Source organism: Bombus vosnesenskii, unplaced genomic scaffold (genome assembly GCF_011952255.1).
Source record: "Bombus vosnesenskii isolate JDL3184/JDL3185 unplaced genomic scaffold, Bvos_JDL3184-5_v1.1 scf7180000015330, whole genome shotgun sequence".
NCBI lineage: Eukaryota > Metazoa > Arthropoda > Insecta > Hymenoptera > Apidae > Bombus > Bombus vosnesenskii.
The window spans coordinates 9411-27521 of NW_022883943.1; the positions used below are offsets into that span (position 1 = coordinate 9411).

At 45.3% G+C, this 18111-nt stretch overlaps 2 protein-coding genes across 2 annotated transcripts; one reads left to right on the top strand and one right to left on the bottom strand.

Moving 5' to 3' along the window:
- Nucleotides 1-4338: 4338 nt before the first annotated feature.
- Nucleotides 4339-9436, top strand: LOC117241163. Its single transcript, XM_033507142.1, has 3 exons — nucleotides 4339-5251; nucleotides 5536-6670; nucleotides 6745-9436. Exons 1-3 carry the CDS (start codon nucleotides 4339-4341, stop codon nucleotides 9434-9436), a joined length of 4740 nt encoding a protein of 1579 aa, XP_033363033.1.
- A 1610-nt stretch (nucleotides 9437-11046) lies between these two features.
- Nucleotides 11047-16637, bottom strand: LOC117241162. Its single transcript, XM_033507141.1, has 3 exons — nucleotides 16370-16637; nucleotides 13308-15400; nucleotides 11047-11121 (listed from the first exon to the last, which is right to left on the bottom strand). Exons 1-3 carry the CDS (start codon nucleotides 16635-16637, stop codon nucleotides 11047-11049), a joined length of 2436 nt encoding a protein of 811 aa, XP_033363032.1.
- Nucleotides 16638-18111: the final 1474 nt, after the last annotated feature.

Sequence of the window (18111 nt, forward strand, 5' to 3'; positions counted from 1 at the left end):
CAGCAAACTGCACTAGCTAGGTTGCAATAACCCTCTAGGTTTCCTCCACTGCCATCCATAATTACACTCTCAACATAGTAACTGCATCTCCAGTGCTCGAGATCGTCGCGTCTATTGTGAATGCACCGGTGCTGCGAAAGTGACGACTGAAAAGCAAACCACACACCGCGCAATCTTGCCAAGATGACAAGTATGACTTAGTATCACCATCATCGTCCTTTCGAAAGTACGCTTGCAAGCTGAACTTGTTACACGATAAACGTAATATGATTATAACTTTTTACTCGTCAGCTATCTTACGCAACATTACGCTGTAATACGTTTCGGATTTCCCTCCTGGACAATTGCACGATTCGTTTCTGTGAGAAAAGTGAAAAGAATCTTAAATTAAGTAACATTAATGTATGCATTATCCAGTGTAGACTATTTTTTATTTTCTTAAAATTTAAACTCTACAGTAAAATTATTTATTATACTACGAGTGAGGAAACTAACATTTTGATTATTCTTCCAATAACCAGAATTTTTAAAATAACAATCGATCTTTCTCGTCGCATCGTCTATGCATTACATTGCTAAAAACTTATAGAATCACATGCAATAACTGTCAAATCTCCATCCTTGACACATAAAAAAAAAATAATGTATTTAAGAAATAGTACGCCATTCCCCCAACGTTCTCCTACGTAAATTTTCATCGCCGATGCAGATTCTACATTATAAAATTCATTCCTCGTCGTCTCTTGGAACAACATTGATCATTTTTATAATGTCCTTTAAAGTTTATACCTGCTCTAATTTTGATGAAGCCGGCATCCATCTTCAGGTATACAGACGAAGTCGGCGAAGTATACACATATTCTCTTTTCCTGAGAAAGTTTATATTGCTTGGTTTAAAGCGGCTAGGATATTTTTGACGAAGTAGGTGGAAGCATAAAATATCAAATAAGAAAATTAGGTTAATTTCTTATTACGTAACGCCTACAAAATTGTTCAAACAAGTTACTTCATAAATGTTAAGCAACACTGACGCGAATAAACTTGATGCGTAAACCGTTATTTGAAGATGCAGCATAAGTTTCGTAAAAGAGTTACTTGATAAATTCCAGTTTCAAATTATTCTTCGAAAGTATAACAAAATAATAAACACAAAATGTACATAATATAAACAGTACAGGAAAGAAAACAATGGCAGACGGTATTGAGAATTAACATCTTGGAAGATACCTTACATCAGCTGTACTATGTGGAGGTGATAGACGACGTTTAACCTCTTAGGTAGGGCTGAATTTTGCGCGCAGCTGTTTCTCTCTACGGCAGAGTTTGACGCGAATTACGTGTAAACGATACGCCACTGCAATATGTGACGGGTAGTGTTCTCTGCGCAAGCACATTGGTATCAAGTTTTTAATAACTAAACTACAATTTTTCTTGAAAATATGATGCATATACTTTAAGTTTCATAATTCACTCTAATAATTAATAATACAACTGTGTGTGACATATTTTAAAGCACGGTACGACACATAGACCCACGTCACGATTTTCACACTCATAGCGCGATAGTGTTTTCCAAATTGCTCTTCGTTTTCCATTTTGAAGCGACATTTTGAGATTGAAGATTCTAAAAAATTATAAGGATACGGGTCGGCATGTTAAAAAGAGCATCTAATAATGGTATATTTATTTTAACAAAAGCAAAACACTGGCGTATCAAAAACAAAGACTATATATTCTATCTGTATATTGTTAACACTGTTATAAAATATTGCGTGAAGTAAGACAAATGAAAAAGACCATTTTGTTGAAACGGTGAGCGAATGAGTCAGTAGAGTGAGCCACTATAGTGGCGCGTCGTAATATAAGATGACATCCGCGAAAGCCACTATAGTGGCGCATCGTACCTAAGAGATTAACAACGTGCAATTAAAAGATCATGCGTGAAATACTTACGGGCTAACAAATTTGCACGTTTAAAACCTCAAACTAATAACAAATCTGTCTCCTAAAAACAAACTAGATTTCAGTGTAATGGTTGTTCATTCTTTCAACTAATTTTCAAAACTGATCTTACACAAATATTTAAGAACACGATCACATTGAATATGTGTTTATGTGAACTCTTTAAATTACATTCGTGTTCTGGGTACACCTCTGTTGCAAGCACTTTTCCAGCAACCCTACTGTAGTATCGGGAATAAAATATTATTATTATTGATGATTTATTTACAATAAATGGATTGTACACATGTTGATTAAACAGAAGAACGATGGTTCTAGACAACTCAATAGTTAACTCGCAACTCTCGTCACAACAGATCCAACGCTCTTTCTCTCTCTCACGCGGACGACACTCTCACACAACGCTAGCAACACTATATCGACAACGCAACTCGCATTTTCTGACTTCTCGATTCACACTCTCTGACTTCTCCACTGACACTGACTGTCCTAGCATCCCTTTGTCTTTTCTTAGGCCCACCACGCACGTGTTCCGTAAACACTCGTGGCCAAGGTCATGTAGGCCTTTTCTACGAAACTATTCAATTGAAGGACCGACGACACATTGATGGACCCGACGACGCCTCGGCTCTCGCGGCATTGTTTATGGTTTACTCGATATCTCTTTGGCCTTTTTGTGCACGATACTACACTACGGATTAATATTCTATTTTTCTTGTGCTGTATAAGTACATACATACGATAGTACATACAGGGTATACCGAAAATCGTGGTGCAAGCCAAAAGGATGTGATTCCTCGTACAAAAGTAAGTCGAAAATGTAAAATAATAACTTTTGATATTAATCTGGCATCATAAAATTTCTGCATACCACGAGACGTTATTCCTTTCAGTTTTAAAACGTGTGCCAGTTTCTTTGTACGTGTATGAAAGAATGATACAACGTATGGTGACAGTCGTGTAATGCTAAAAATATATTTCTCCTTCCCTGGATACGATCATAGATTATTCAGAAAAGTAAAAAAGATTGGAAAAGCAAAAAAGGGCAACACCACACGGGGTTCTCAAGCGGTCACCCGTCTAAGTACTATCCGCGCCCAGCGTTGCTTAAACTTTCGTGATCGGACGAGAACGAGTGCATTTAATGATGTTTATTTAACCCAAGATACAATTTCAAATACATTTTGGTATTCACAATAAACTGTGAATTTTGGTAATAATGTGTTAAGCAAAGGTACCGATACGCGGCGGTACGACGTAGCCATACTATATTATGTGTCGGCGCTTTACATGTTTTGTGTTTAATACAATTTTTGGGTTTAAGCCACTGGGGAGCGGAGCTTTTATATGATTTTGTTTTTTTTTTATTTTTTCTGTCCTGAAAACTTGGTCGCAAAACAGGACGCTTCGGTAATTTACTTTTGACGAGAACGAGTGCATTAAGCGCGGTATGTGCGTTGACTGAAGCAATCGGTTTTGTTATTTGATATTGTCGAATAGAAAAATATTTAAAAAAACACAGAAATATGTACGAGAATAAACGGTATCTTTATACATGCATCCAGATCTGTAACATTTTGTCTGGCTTCGTTTCCCAGGCAATGGACTGTGAAGTTCCGTCATGTAGGTACGCGTGCACTTGAAAAGTAACGAGAGACAAATGGACGGAACTTTGTTACGCCTCTCGCTGACGCGTTTTCCTCGCGACCGCGTCTCTCCGCGAACGGTCGTAACATTTGGCCCTTCGAGCCGGATCATCAGTGGCAGTGGATAGTTTTGTCACCCATCCGGTCGAAACATTTGGTCCTTCGAGCCGGATTCAGTGACAAGTGAAAAGTGTGGACACGTAACCGGTCGAATCATTCGATCCTCAAAGCCGTATGACGCCTCAAGTGAAAAGTGCATACCAGTGCCACCCACTATCATACAGTGCCACGTGAATCCAACATAATCACGCAGCCTCACGCCAACAACTGGAGGGTCGACTTCAGTAAGAACACGTCTTACACATCAAACGAAACACACACGGTGACGAGTAACATTCAAACTCACAACCACAAGGTAAGCTCGCTCATTGCATTTTCCTCTCAAACTGCGATACCTATGGAGAACGCAGAGAAAATTACCTCCTTGCATCGGAGACGAGGCTTTCAAATCGGTCGATTTACCTCTGTATCGAAACGACTCGATGAATACGAAAAATCTACACAACCGATTAAGGCCCGATTAACGGCCTATATGATACTACTCGACGACGCGTGGAAACAATATCGATTGTTACAAGAGGAATTAGAAGATTTAGGCGAGATAGACGACGCGCGCGTTTCCGAAGTAACCGACACATATGACGATCTTGTAGTCCGAATACACACCCTCATGGATGATACACCAGCATCGTCGTCGAAATCACAAGGCTCCGAGTCGTCTAATGTCGCCGAGCCGACATCAGTTAAACTGCCGGAAATTCACTTGCCTACTTTTGACGGTGTCATCGGAAATTGGCACTCCTTTTACGACTCCTTCTTATCCACTATCGATCGAAGCAAGCGACTTACATCCGTGCAGAAATTTCACTACCTACGATCCTCTTTGACCTTAAAGGCCGCGCGAAGTATACAATCGTTAGCCCTCACCGAGTCAAACTATGCAATCGCCGTCGACGTGCTTAAGGAAAAATTCGACTGCCACCGTCAAATCTGCATGCGCCACCTCGACTTGCTTTTCGACTATCCGAAAATAGTTAAAGAGACACCCGAAGCCATAGACGACTTTCTCGAGACGGTCAAGATAAATATCCAAGCGTTAGAGAACCTCGGTGACCCAATCACATCAAACACCGTTCTTCTCAAATTACTTACATGGAAGTTACCCCCAGCCATCATTCGCAAATGGCAATGCACCTTACCAGACAAGAAATTGCCGTCATACACGCACTTAATAGACTTCTTGCAAACACGGACAAACGGCGATAGAACAAGTTCAGCAGTTACCGCGACGAAAAGGGCCTCCGAACCACCCAACCGTCAGCGACCGAGCGCGCCGCGAAGTCATGCATTCACCATGACACTCGAGACGCCGGTATGTCCGGACTGTCGAAGACAACACGAACTACGGAATTGCGACGTCTTCAAAGCGAAATCGCCCAAAGAGCGTCTCGACACTGCCAAACGGGCGTCGCTCTGTACGAATTGTTTAGGCAAGGGACACGCTCTCAATCAATGCTCCGCCGGGTCATGTCGCATCTGTAGACAGCGACACCACACTTACTTACATCAAGAGCATGGTCACAGTAGATTACGGACACGTGTGAGCCGAACACCGAGCGGTCGATCGTCGAGCGACCGGTCATCCAACGGTCGATCTCCGCCTAGTTCACCGATTCCGCGGTCGTCACACCGATCGAGACGGGCATCCGCGTCTCCACGAACGTCTCCCCGAACGTCTCCCCGAACGTCTCCGCGAACATCCCCAAAACGTGTATCTCGGTCATCGCGAACGACGGCATCGGGATCAAATACCTCCCCAGTCCTAAACAACTAGGGGAACCCTGACGTCCTCAAACGGCTTTGCTAGGGACCGAACCACCGAAAACAGACTCATTGACCTCGCCTCCTTCCGGATCACTCCACCACGATTTGTTAGTCACTGCACAGGTCAACATACTGGACAATAGAACTCAACCGTTCCGCTGTAGAGCTCTGCTAGATACCGGCGCTAGCATGAACTTCATCACCGAGAAACTCGCCAATTCGTTAAGACTCAACCAACGGAAATGTTCGGAACAACCAATCGGAACACTCAACACATTGTCCACGACCTCGAAACGTTACATCACGGCCACGATCACCTCCGTTGACGGCACATACGAACGCACCTGGATTTTTCTCATCATACCGACCATATCGACTTCGATCCCAGATCAACCCGTGGATCGGTCAACGATACAGATACCCAGAAATCTACGACTAGCCGATCCAAGATTCCACAGACCTGCTCCGATCGACGTGCTATTGAGCGCCGGGCCAACACTAGCGTCACTGTGTGTCGGCCAACTTGATATCAGTCAAGCGAACGGGACCGACTTGCGTCTGCAAAAAACGCGGTTCGGATGGGTCATCGGGGGAAGCCCAGCCTCGCAACCACCCGCACACGCATTTCACGCGTCCACGACGGCCTTGCAGGCGGATCTCGCCCGTTTTTGGGAAATCGACGAAGGACCGACCACTGCGCACACTTCAGAAGCGGAACGACAGTGCGAGGAACATTTCCGGAATCACGTTCAACGCACCCACGAAGGGCGATACATGGTCGCTCTCCCCTTCAACGAGACAACTCCCTCGCTTGGATCCTCTAGAGCCATGGCGATGAAGCGACTAACATCTCTCTGCCGTCGGTTCCAACGAGATAAGCGTTTCGAAGCCGACTATCACGCCGTAATACAGGAATACTTGGCATTAGGGCACATGACAAAAGTTACCACGGGCCACTGCACGGACGACGGATATTTTCTGCCACATCGTGGCGTGATCAAGGAATCCAGCCAAACCACGAAACTCCGAGTCGTGTTTGACGGATCGGCCCCAACCACCACCGGAGTTTCATTAAACGACGTACTTTATACGGGACCGAAACTACAAGATGATTTATTTTTCATCCTTCTAAGATTTCAATCTCATCAATACGTCATTACAGGCGATGTCGAAAAAATGTATCGCCAATTTCTTGTGCGCCCGGAGGATCGGAAATTTCAACAAATTTTGTGGCGCAATGCTGATGGAGAAGTCGACACTTATCAACTCAACACAGTGACATTCGGGCTCTCAGCGGCCCCGTATCTAGCCATCTGCTGCCTCAAGCAACTGGCGGACGACGAGGGGCATCGATATCCACGAGCTTACAGCGAGACTTTTACGTCGACGATGTTCTCACAGGAGTCGATACAAGGGTCGAAGCACGATCATTGAGAACGGAGCTCACAGAACTGCTCAAGCTAGCCGGCTTAAACATTCGGAAATGGGCATCGAACGACCGGGAACTGCTACGAGGACTTCCCGAGAAGGACATAAACGATAAGCTGCTACTAGGCGAATCGCAAACCTTCAAGACACTGGGTGTTGTTTGGAATTCCTTCGACGATTCGATCCTATACTCCGTCAAAATCAATAATGCCGACTCTCGAATTACGAAGAGAACAATCAGCTCCGAAATCGCCAAGATCTACGACCCTCTCGGATTGCTGGCACCAGTAATTGTTCGAGCTAAGATGTTGCTCCAGCGACTCTGGATGCTAAAAATTGATTGGGACGAATCCTTACCGGCTGACGTGCACACGGAATGGAGCAAATATTACGCACAGCTGCCATTATTGAATAACGTGGAGTTTCCACGCAAAACGATAATCAATCCCGCAGCGGAAATTGAGTTACACGGGTTCTGTGACGCCAGCGACAGGGCATATGGAGCATGCGTTTACCTTCGCACCATCACCCTGGATGGTCATGTCTGTACGCGTCTCCTCACTGCGAAGTCGAAGGTAGCTCCGCTCAAATCACTAACCATTCCAAGGCTGGAACTGAGTGGAGCACTCCTTCTCGCGTCACTAGCCACCACGGTCCTCCAAGCCTTGCCAAGCAACATTGCTCGGACCGTTTATTGGACTGACTCCACAATCGTTCTACATTGGATCAACACGTCACCCCACACGCTAAAAACCTTCGTCGCTAACCGTGTGACAGAAATTCAACGGAAGACTCACGCCTCAGATTGGCGTCACATCCCCACTACCGATAACCCGGCAGATCTCATATCTCGAGGCCAACTACCCGAAGACTTCCTGAAAACAATCATTTGGCAACATGGACCAGAGTGGCTTCAACAACCTGAAGAATACTGGCCAACGTGGAACCCAGTACCGTTAAACGAAACACCGGAGCAGAAAAGGGCAACCTGTCTGTCCGCGACTCCGGCGGACCACAGCATACTGGGGAGATTCTTCTCTTGGCCCAAGCTTATAAGAATTGCCGCTCGGTGCCTTCGATGGAGACAAATCCGGGATCGAGGCAAACCTCTGACCATGCACGAGTTGGCCAATGCACACAGCAGATTAATCAAACTATTGCAAGCTTGTTATTTTTCAGACGAAATCCGTGCTCTCCAGACAGACAGAAATTCGGCAGTGAAAGGGAAACTCCAAAGACTCAATCCATTTCTGGACAAGGACGGGATGCTGCGCGTCGGAGGCCGACTCAGTCATTCACCAATGCCTTTCAACCAGAAGCACCCAATAATTCTACCCAAATCCTCAGTTACCGCGCTCATAATCGAGCATGAACACCTCCTAAATCTCCACACCGGAACTCAAGCTACCTTATACGCCCTAAGGAGATCTTATTGGCCTATCGACGGCCGCAGTCAAGTTTGGAGCACGCTGAAGAAGTGCGTCCGTTGCTGCAGAGCCAACCCCCCTCCAGTGGATTACATAATGGGCGACCTTCCAGCTGCACGGATAACAGAGTCTCGGCCATTTACCAACGTCGGAATCGACTACTGCGGACCGTTTTACATCAAGGAACGAAAGGATCGCAACCGACGCAAAATCAAGGTATACGTAGCAATCTTTGTGTGTCTTGCAGTCAAAGCAGTCCACATCGAGTTGGTCAGCGATCTCACTAGCGAGGCCTTCATTGCCGCTCTGCGAAGATTCATCGCTCGCCGCGGATTCTGTGTGACAATCTACTCCGACAACGGTACCAACTTCGTTGGTGCCAACAACGAATTACGAGAGCTCCGAAATCTCCTGCAATCCGACGATCACAAGGCACAGGTCCAGTCCTTTTTAGCCGACCGACGGATCGAATGGCACTTCATCCCTCCCAACTCTCCTCACTTCGGTGGGTTGTGGGAGGCTGCAGTGAAGTCTTTCAAACGACATCTCAGACGTGTCGTCGGTAACGAGCTCTTGACCTTCGAAAACCTTAACACCCTCATCATCGAAATCGAGTCTATCCTCAACTCCCGTCCGCTGACGCCAATATCTTCAGACCCAAACGATCTCCTCGTTCTCACTCCCGGTCATTTCCTCATCGGAGATTCACTAACAAGTTTCCGAGAACGAGATTTCAGGGACACGCCATCCAACCGTCTCTCCTGCTGGCAGCATATTCAGAAACTCAAACAACATTTCTGGCGCCGGTGGCATCGAGAGTATCCCAACGAGCTACACATCCGGAACAAATGGAGCAAGGGCAGTCACGACATACGAGAAGGCACCATCGTCCCCCCGATGCAATGGCCATTGGGCAGGATCATCAAGGCCCAACCCGGGGCGGACGGCATCATACGCACGGCTATCGTTCGAACAGCGACGAGTACCCTCGAACGGAGCATCAAGCGGATGGTACCACTACCGAGCAGAACGACTCCAGACGACTCCGAACCAATCAACAGCCCGAAGTCTGATAAGAGATCCACCTGACAACAGCACACCATATCACTTGATCGGTGCCCTCTCAACGGGGGGAGGATGTTACGTCGCGTAACACTCTACCTAGCCGAGGCCACACACCGCGGGCAATATGGCAACCAGATGTCTTCGGATACACGCAGCGTAGCCTCCATAGTTTCAAGTACCTTCCATAAATCTCATAGATTTCCTAGAAAAGGTCCTTCAAACCAAACAAACGTCTGTTTCCGAAGAATTTCCAAAGACTATTGTCTACCACGGCTTAACTAAGGAAAGTTAGTTTTTCTCACGTACGCTGCAACTGTCCTCCCACTAACCACTTTCTCTCGAGGGCGGTTAAGACCCTTCGTTTAACCAATTAAAAACGAAGCCTATTTCCTCAATCTCCTAAATAACATCGGCACCAACAAATCCGATGGTCCCGTGCGCTAGACACACCTATCCTTAGCTTTCCTCCGAGACAGCATCGTCTCCCAAGACAGTACTGATTTTACATCCTTCGAACGGTCAACATCCTTCCACCGGAAGATACACACCCGCAGATCAGTCACTCATTCATCTCGTACATACGCACCAGCGTAACTGTCTTCGTTATAAGTTGTTGGAATAAACGGTGAAATATTACTTACTGCTGTGTCATATTCATTTAACCACCTCTGTTATCTTAACCGAAACAGGGGAACGACAACTTCGCGGCGTCGATTCACCGAATCGTAGCGAGAAGTTACACCTCTCGCTGACGCGTTTTCCTCGCGACCGCGTCTCTCCGCGAACGATCGTAACAACGTGAAATTATTCTTTCTTTTTTCTTTTTAATTTAATCATGCGAAACGATCTATAAATGCACTGAAAGGACCGGCACTTTGTGAGTCTAATGATCCAGGGAAAGTGATTGGTCAGCAAATGATTGTAACCCCGATTTCTTTATTTCTATAACGCGTAAGTGTATAAAATAAATAAAAATATCATGATAAAGATTCAGTAACGATGATAATTAATTCAATAATTAATTCAATCATGATGGTAATTATGCGATAATAGACTGAGTGAAAAGCGTTCGCGATTGGCCGTAATGGCGAAATATGCGGCTGTTAGAGCGTTAAGTTTTAAGCCACGCGATATATGTCAATCTAGGAGACGTATAAAAAATCCCAGAATTTTTACATACATGCATACAATACAAACGTGTATACAATACATACAATATCGTATACACGTTGACATCTACGGACAAAGTTCTCTTCGTAAAAGAAAAATCATGTAGCAAGATAATGTACTACTAACAACAGGTCTCAAGATATAGCTGTCGACAATTTTATTGCTTCATATGACAATGTTTCAGCCTCCAACTCCGTCATTAACAATAACAGTAACAATAATATTAACGACAAACGGCGTCACAAACACTCCCGTGGTTTTTCGGAACCTGCGACAACCGGACAACTGGAGCACGTTGCAACAAAAGACTCTTATCTGTATCTTCTGAGATCTCTGCAGACAATCTTGATAGCGAAGACCAGATGTTCTCTGATACTAAGTTTGAAACTGCTACAGAAAGCAGAGATCATCCTTATGTCGAAGCAACGAGGAGCCAAAACAGAATTTTGACAAACTACGTTCGACTAAATTGTATCATTGTTACTAACGAATACACTGCTCTTACAAAAGCCTTTGTGAAGATCAAAAATAAATATCACCTACTCAAAGACAGAAACACCAAAAACAGATTACACCAACTTACTGAAAAAGTAGAAAATATCTAGCTGGGCCCCTACGTTGGTTTATTTTTGCTAATCTGGGAATGACACGTATAATCAAAAACCGGAAAACGCGGATAGGAAGTTTAATGCACTTGAAGAGATTAGCTCCGCCGATGAAAAATTATGGCTAACCGTAATATATCTTTCCAATTACTTTCCATTCTCATCATCATATTAATAACATTAAGAAGTTGAAAAAAGATACAACATTCAGCAATAAGCGCTGTTCTTAATGATCGTATCAGTGCACCAACAAACATTCTGTTAAAGACAAAACTTTCACTTATCAGGGATCGTACTACATATTTGTGTAATAGCCTCCTGACCAAAGCCCTCTAACACTACTACGAAAATTAATCGTACAGCAAAACACTTTTAACCATCTAGAAATAAGGAAAGTGAACTTAAAAAGAAGACTCATGAAACAATGTATCAATAAAGGGAATATTACACACTCGTAATCACTTCAATATCTATTTTTTTGATCATAACACTGTCATTACCTCGATTCGTATAAATATTGAAATTGGAAACATGCACAAAATGTGCAATTTTTTATTAAATGATGACTTACATATAACATATACCGATGGAAGCAAAACTACAAGACCAATTTCTGTAAAATCAGCTTACATCTGCAAAGAATTAACAGTCTCGAGGAAAAGAAGTATTCCAAATACATTTTACGTATTTTCTGCAGAATGCATTAATATTATATATCATAAATGATGGAATCGTAACATTAAAATTTCTACTGATTAGCGTTCTTCTCTTCCCGCATAATTCAAAAATAGATACAAAGACTAACGTAACTTCTGTAATCTCGAAATTAAAAGAAAATATGACGAATTTAAGGAAAAATGCATAAATAATTTTTGGATTCCATCACAAATGGATATACTGTGTAATCAAATTAAGTAAAACATGATTTTCGTGAATCACTTAAGCACGAATGTAATTTGAATATTGTATATTGTTTCGATCATTCGCGGAGAGACGCGATCGCGAGATATCACGTCAACGAGAGTTGTAAGTTCTCGTTACGATTAAACAATCGACGCCACGAACTGATCGATTCCCTTATTTCGATTATGATAATAAGGGTAGTTCAATGAAATTTCACAGAATTAACACAACTAAATTAATGTTTATTGCAACAACTTATTAACTAGAAAGATATAAATGGAACAACAAAAAGAAATGTGACTACGTAATGCGCGATATAAGATATGTGTTGACTGTTTGGCTTCTCGAAACGTTCTGATTCTTTCTGGAAGGCGACCCCCACTACCTTCGGATCACGCCACATTCTTTTACGCCAGATAAAATAACGGCCACGAATCGACGTTTCTGGAGGTCGCCCTGCTTAATGAACCATGCGCTTGCCACTACAATGTTTGTTTTGCCGGGCAGCCGCGACGATCCGTCTGCGACATTATAGTGCCGCGACCGACAGTTAAGAATATGATCTATGGCAAGCCGCATGGCGTAACATCCTCCCCCCGTTGAGAGGGTACCGATCAAATTAGCGAGATGTGGTTGAAGTTCCCATCTTAGTTCGTCTCGGTGGCTAGTTGTTCGGGTTTCTCGAGATCGGGTTGAATTGGCAGTGGGACAAGCCTTTTGACGGCCCGATCCAAAACGCTCTTTGCCGTCTGAACTGTAGCTGTCCGGATGACACCATCGGCGCCTGGATGAACCTTGATAACTCGGCCCAGAGGCCAATGCATGGAGGGAACGTTGTCCTCTCTGAGGATGACGATTGTGCCTTTTTGGATGCCGTGTCCACCCTTGCTCCACTTATTGCGGTTGGTTAGCTCGTTCAAATACTCCTTATGCCAGCGGTTCCAAAAATGCTGTTTAAGCTGTTGGATATGCTGCCATCTGGAGAGTCGGTTCGATGGAATGTCTCTGAAATCTCGATCACGTAAGCACATTAGTGAATCGCCAATGAGAAAATGTCCGGGAGTGAGGACTAGGAGATCATTTGGATCGGTGGAGATAGGAGTTAGCGGGCGGGAATTGAGGACTGCTTCTATTTCTATGATAAGAGTATTCAATTGTTCAGAGGTGAGTAACTCGTTGCCGGCTACACGCCTGAGGTGGCGTTTAAATGACTTCACCGCTGCTTCCCATAGCCCACCGAAATGCGGCGAATGAGGGGGAATGAAGCGCCATTCGATTTGTTTGTCGGCTAAAAATGCGGTTACTTTTTCCTTGTGATCGTCCGATTGTAATAAATCGTGAAGCTCTCGTAATTCGTTGCTTGCTCCTCTGAAGTTGGTGCCGTTATCAGAATGGATGGTGGAGCAATAGCCTCGTCGAGCGATAAATCTGCGAAGAGCGGCGATGAAGGCTTCGCTAGTGAGATCGTCAACGAGCTCGATGTGTACCGCTTTAATTGCTAGGCATACGAAAATGGCTACGTATACTTTTATCTGACGACGGTTACGATCTCGTTTTTCCTTGATGTGGAACGGCCCGCAGTAATCGACGCCGACGTTTGTAAATGGGCGAGATTCCGTTACTCGCGCCTCCGGCAGATTACCCATCACGTATTCTACCGGCGGTGGTTGAGCGCGGCAGCAGCGGACGCAGCCTTTGATCGCCCGCCATACTTGACTTCGATCGTCAACGGGCCAGTATCTTTGTCTTACTGCGTATAACGTAGCCTGCGTTCCGGAATGCATGTGGATCTTGTGCTCGTGGTCTATGATGCGTGTTGTAACGGATGACTTAGGTAATACTATGGGATGTTTCTGGGCGAAGGTCATCGACGAATGACTGAGTCGACCCCCGACTCGCAATATTCCTTCCTTGTCTATGAACGGATTGAGTCGCGTGAGCTTACCCTTTATCGCCGCGTTCCGATCTTTTTGGAGTGTACGAATTTCCTCGGAGAAATGGATGTTTTGCAACAATTTTATCAGTTTATCGTGCGTTATGCGTAATTCAGTAACGGTTAGGGGTGCCGCTCGGTTCCTTTTCTGTTTCCAACGGAGGCAACGAACTATGATTCGTATCAACTTGGGCCAGGATGAATACCTTTGCAACAAACTGTAATCGGCGGGGTTTGCGGACAGACAAATCGCCCCTTTCTGCTCCGGTACTTCAACTTGCGGCATTAGCGCCCATGTCGGCCAATAGCCTTCCGACTGGTAGAGCCATGCAGGACCGTGCTGCCAGATGGTTGGGCGCAGAAACTCTTCGGGTGTTTGGCCGCGTGATATTAAGTCCGCGGGATTGTCGTCGGTAGGAACGTGGCGCCAATCGCGGATGCTGGTTTTTGTTTGAATTTCGGAGACTCTGTTAGCGACGAATGTTTTAAGGGTGTGAGGTGATGTATTGAGCCAATGGAGGACGATAGTGGAATCGGTCCAATAGATAGTTCGAGTAATTTTGTGTGATAGGGCTTGTTGTACTGTCGACATCAGGGACGTAAGAAGGAGTGCTCCGCTCAGCTCGAGCCGAGGAATGGTCTGGCACTTGAGTGGGGCGACTTTCGATTTTGCGGTTAGAAGTTGGGTCCAAACACGGCCGTTGGTGTTAAGGGTTCGGAGATAAACACAGGCTCCGTAAGCCTTTTCGCTGGCATCGCAGAAACCATGCAGTTCAATTTCCATTGCGGACTCGATTATTGCCTTGCGTGGGAACCTGACGTTGTTTAATAAGGGTAATTGGGCATAGTACCTTTCCCACTCTGTATGTAACTCGATCGGAAGTGATTCATCCCAATCGATTTTCGACGACCATATTCGTTGAAGTAGCATCTTGGCCCGAACAATCACCGGTGCGAGCAGACCGAGCGGATCGTAAATTTTTGCAATCTCCGAGCTGATGATTCGTTTCGTGACTCGAGAGGGCGTGGGTTTGACTTCGACCGAGTAAAGAATAGAGTCGTCGGATGAATTCCAAAACACTCCCAGCGTCTTCAAGGTTTGCGAGTCGCCCAAAAAATGTTGGTGATTTGTTTCTTCTAAGGAAAGTCCGTGTAATAAGTCATTATCGTTTGACGCCCATTTTCGTATGTTTAAGCCGGCCAGTTGAAGTAAATTGGTGAGTTCTGTTCTGAGCGTGAGGGCTTCGTCCTTCGTTTCAGCTCCGGTGAGAGCGTCGTCGACGTAGAAATCCCGCTGCAGTACCTGTGCTGCACGTGGAAATCGATGTCCTTCGTCCTCTGCCAGTTGCTTGAGGCACCGAATAGCTAGATACGGGGCTGCGGATAAACCGAACGTTACAGTGTTAAGCTCATATGTTTCTGTTTCTCCACTCGCGCTGCGCCATAATATCCTTTGATATTTCCGATCCTCTGGTCGTACGAGGAATTGCCGATACATTTTCTCGATGTCGCCGGTGAGTACGTATTGATGAGCGCGGAATCTAATTAATACATAAAATAAATCTTCCTGTAACTTGGGTCCTGTGTGAAGTGTATCGTTTAAGGAGGTTCCGGTAGTGCTTGGTGCCGATCCGTCGAAAACTACACGGAGTTTGGTGGTTTGACTCGATGCTTTGGTCACGCCATGATGGGGTAAATAGTATCCGTTGTCGTCGGAGTGGTTGTCATTGACCTTCGTCATGTGTCCCAACGCCAGGTATTCCTGTATTACCGTTCGATATTCTGATTCGAAGCGTTTGTCGTGCTGGAATCGGCGATTGAGTGAGGCGAGTCGTTTACTCGCCAGCGTTTTAGAGGATCCGAGTGACTGAAGCTGATCGTTGAAAGGTAGAGCGACGATGTATCGTCCTTCGCTGGTGCGTCGGGTGTGGGCTTGGAAGTGTTCTTCGCATCGTCGATCTGCCTCTGAGATATGTTTAATTGAGGATCCTTCATCGATTTCCCAAAACCGCGCGAGGTCTGCTTGTAAAGTCGTCGTGGATGTGTGAAATATGTTTGTAGCGGTTTGGGAAGTTGGACTCCCCCCGATTACCCATCCGAATCGCGTCTTTTGCAGACGCAGTCCAGGCTCGTCTGGCTGCGTGAGGTTGACTTGTCCCACACACATCGACGCGAGTGTTGAACCTGAGCTTAATAGTACATCTATCGGAGCTGGTAAATGAAATCGTGGATCGGCCAATTTGAGATTTTTTGGTATCTCAAGTGTCGAACGATCGATGGGTTCGCTGGGAATTAAGGTTGATATGATTGGAATGATAAGGAACGTTAATGTCCGCGTGTATGTACCGTCAGTGGAAGTGATCGTGGCCGTGATGTGTCGCTTAGAGGTCGTTGTCAAGGTATCTAGAGCTCCGATCGGGACCGAACATTTGTTTTGCCTTATCTTTAACGATTTTGCTAATTCCTCGGTAATGAAGTTCATACTGGATCCGGTGTCGAGCAACGCTCGACAACGGATTGGTTGCTGTTTATCATTCAAAATATTAATCTGCGCTGTGATGACTAGATCATTGGACAGTAATTCGGATGCTATTGGTTTGATATGTTCGGTCATGAACGGAGTCGTCGATCGTCGGCGTCATTGGTTGTGTGTTCGTTTGTCACTGGGCGGTGGACTTGGAGACGCGGCTGTTCGTGGTGTTTCCGATCTGTGGTCTGTTGTGTGCCTTTTGCGACGAGTGGGTGATACGTAGGGTGGCAAAGAAGGTGTTGTGGATCGGCTATTTGATGGGGAAGATTTCGGGCTGGACGTGCTGGAACGAGACCCTGAATGGCGTTTTGTCCTATGCAGCATTGTATGATGTCGTTCTCCGCATACGCGACATGATCCTGCGAAACAATGCTTCGTTGTGTGCCCCTTCCCGAGGCAGTTGAGGCATAGTGATGCCCTTTTGACCTCCCGAATGCGTTCGCGAAGGGATTTGGTTTTGAAGGTGTCACATCTCCAAATGGGGTGTGGTCCTTGACAGGTGGGGCATGTTGGAGTAACCTGTGTCGCCGTAAGTGCATGCCCTCGTGATGCGCGTTGACGGACAGGAGTAGTTTGTTCCGGTGATTCTCTTGTTTGTCTGACTGTGGTGATCGGTCTGGAGCTTCGTGCTAATCTCTCTAGGAAGTTTAGTAAATGAATGTACGGAGGCACCTCGTTATTGGGCAGCGTCATTTCCCATTGCTTTTGGATACTTAGTGGTATTTTCGAGAGGATGAGGCTGTTGAGCATAGCACTGGTATCGGGGTAGGATTCTCCTAATTTGTTCAATGCATATATGTGTTGTTTAAGTGTGTGGACTAAGCGCCTTAATTCCGTTGGAGATTCCTTGGTTATCCTTGGATAATCAATTATTGCCATGCAGTGACTGAATGCTGTGTATCGTGGACATTCGAAACTTTCCTTGAGAACGGCAATAGCCTGACTGTAGTTTACATTACTAAGGGGTAACGCGTTTAAACAATCGGCTGCTTCTCCTTGCAGGGCGGACTGCAGGTAATGGAATTTCTGTATGTCAGTGAGACTAGGATTTTTATCGATTGTGGAGGAAAAGGTATCATAAAACGTGTTCCATTTTTCTAAGCTTCCGTCAAAGGTAGGGAGCCAAAGATCTGGTAATTTAATGGATATCGGATTTAAACTTGCGGATGATGCACAGGTTGGAGGGTTTATGGATGTCGACGGCGAAGCTGTTTGCGCGTTCCTCAGAAGATTTTGTAGCCTTGTGTCTACCGCGGCGTACTGATCCCTTATTTCGAAGCCGCGCGCTTGTTCCTCCTCGTCCAATACTTCTAATTCGAGTTGAATCGCTTCGAATTGACTCGCAACTTCGGTCAGTTGTTTCTCGTAATTCTTTAATAAGGAATTTTGCTGACTCTCAGATTGCTCGTACTCGTCCAGTCGTCTCCGACGCAGGGAGATGAGTTGGTCTTCGCTCGTCATCGTTGCCGAGGATAGGAGATGGTTGAAATAAGGAACGAGCTTACCTTACTGTCGTGCGGCATGAGGTCGTGTGTATGTTAAGTTGTGAAATTCGTTG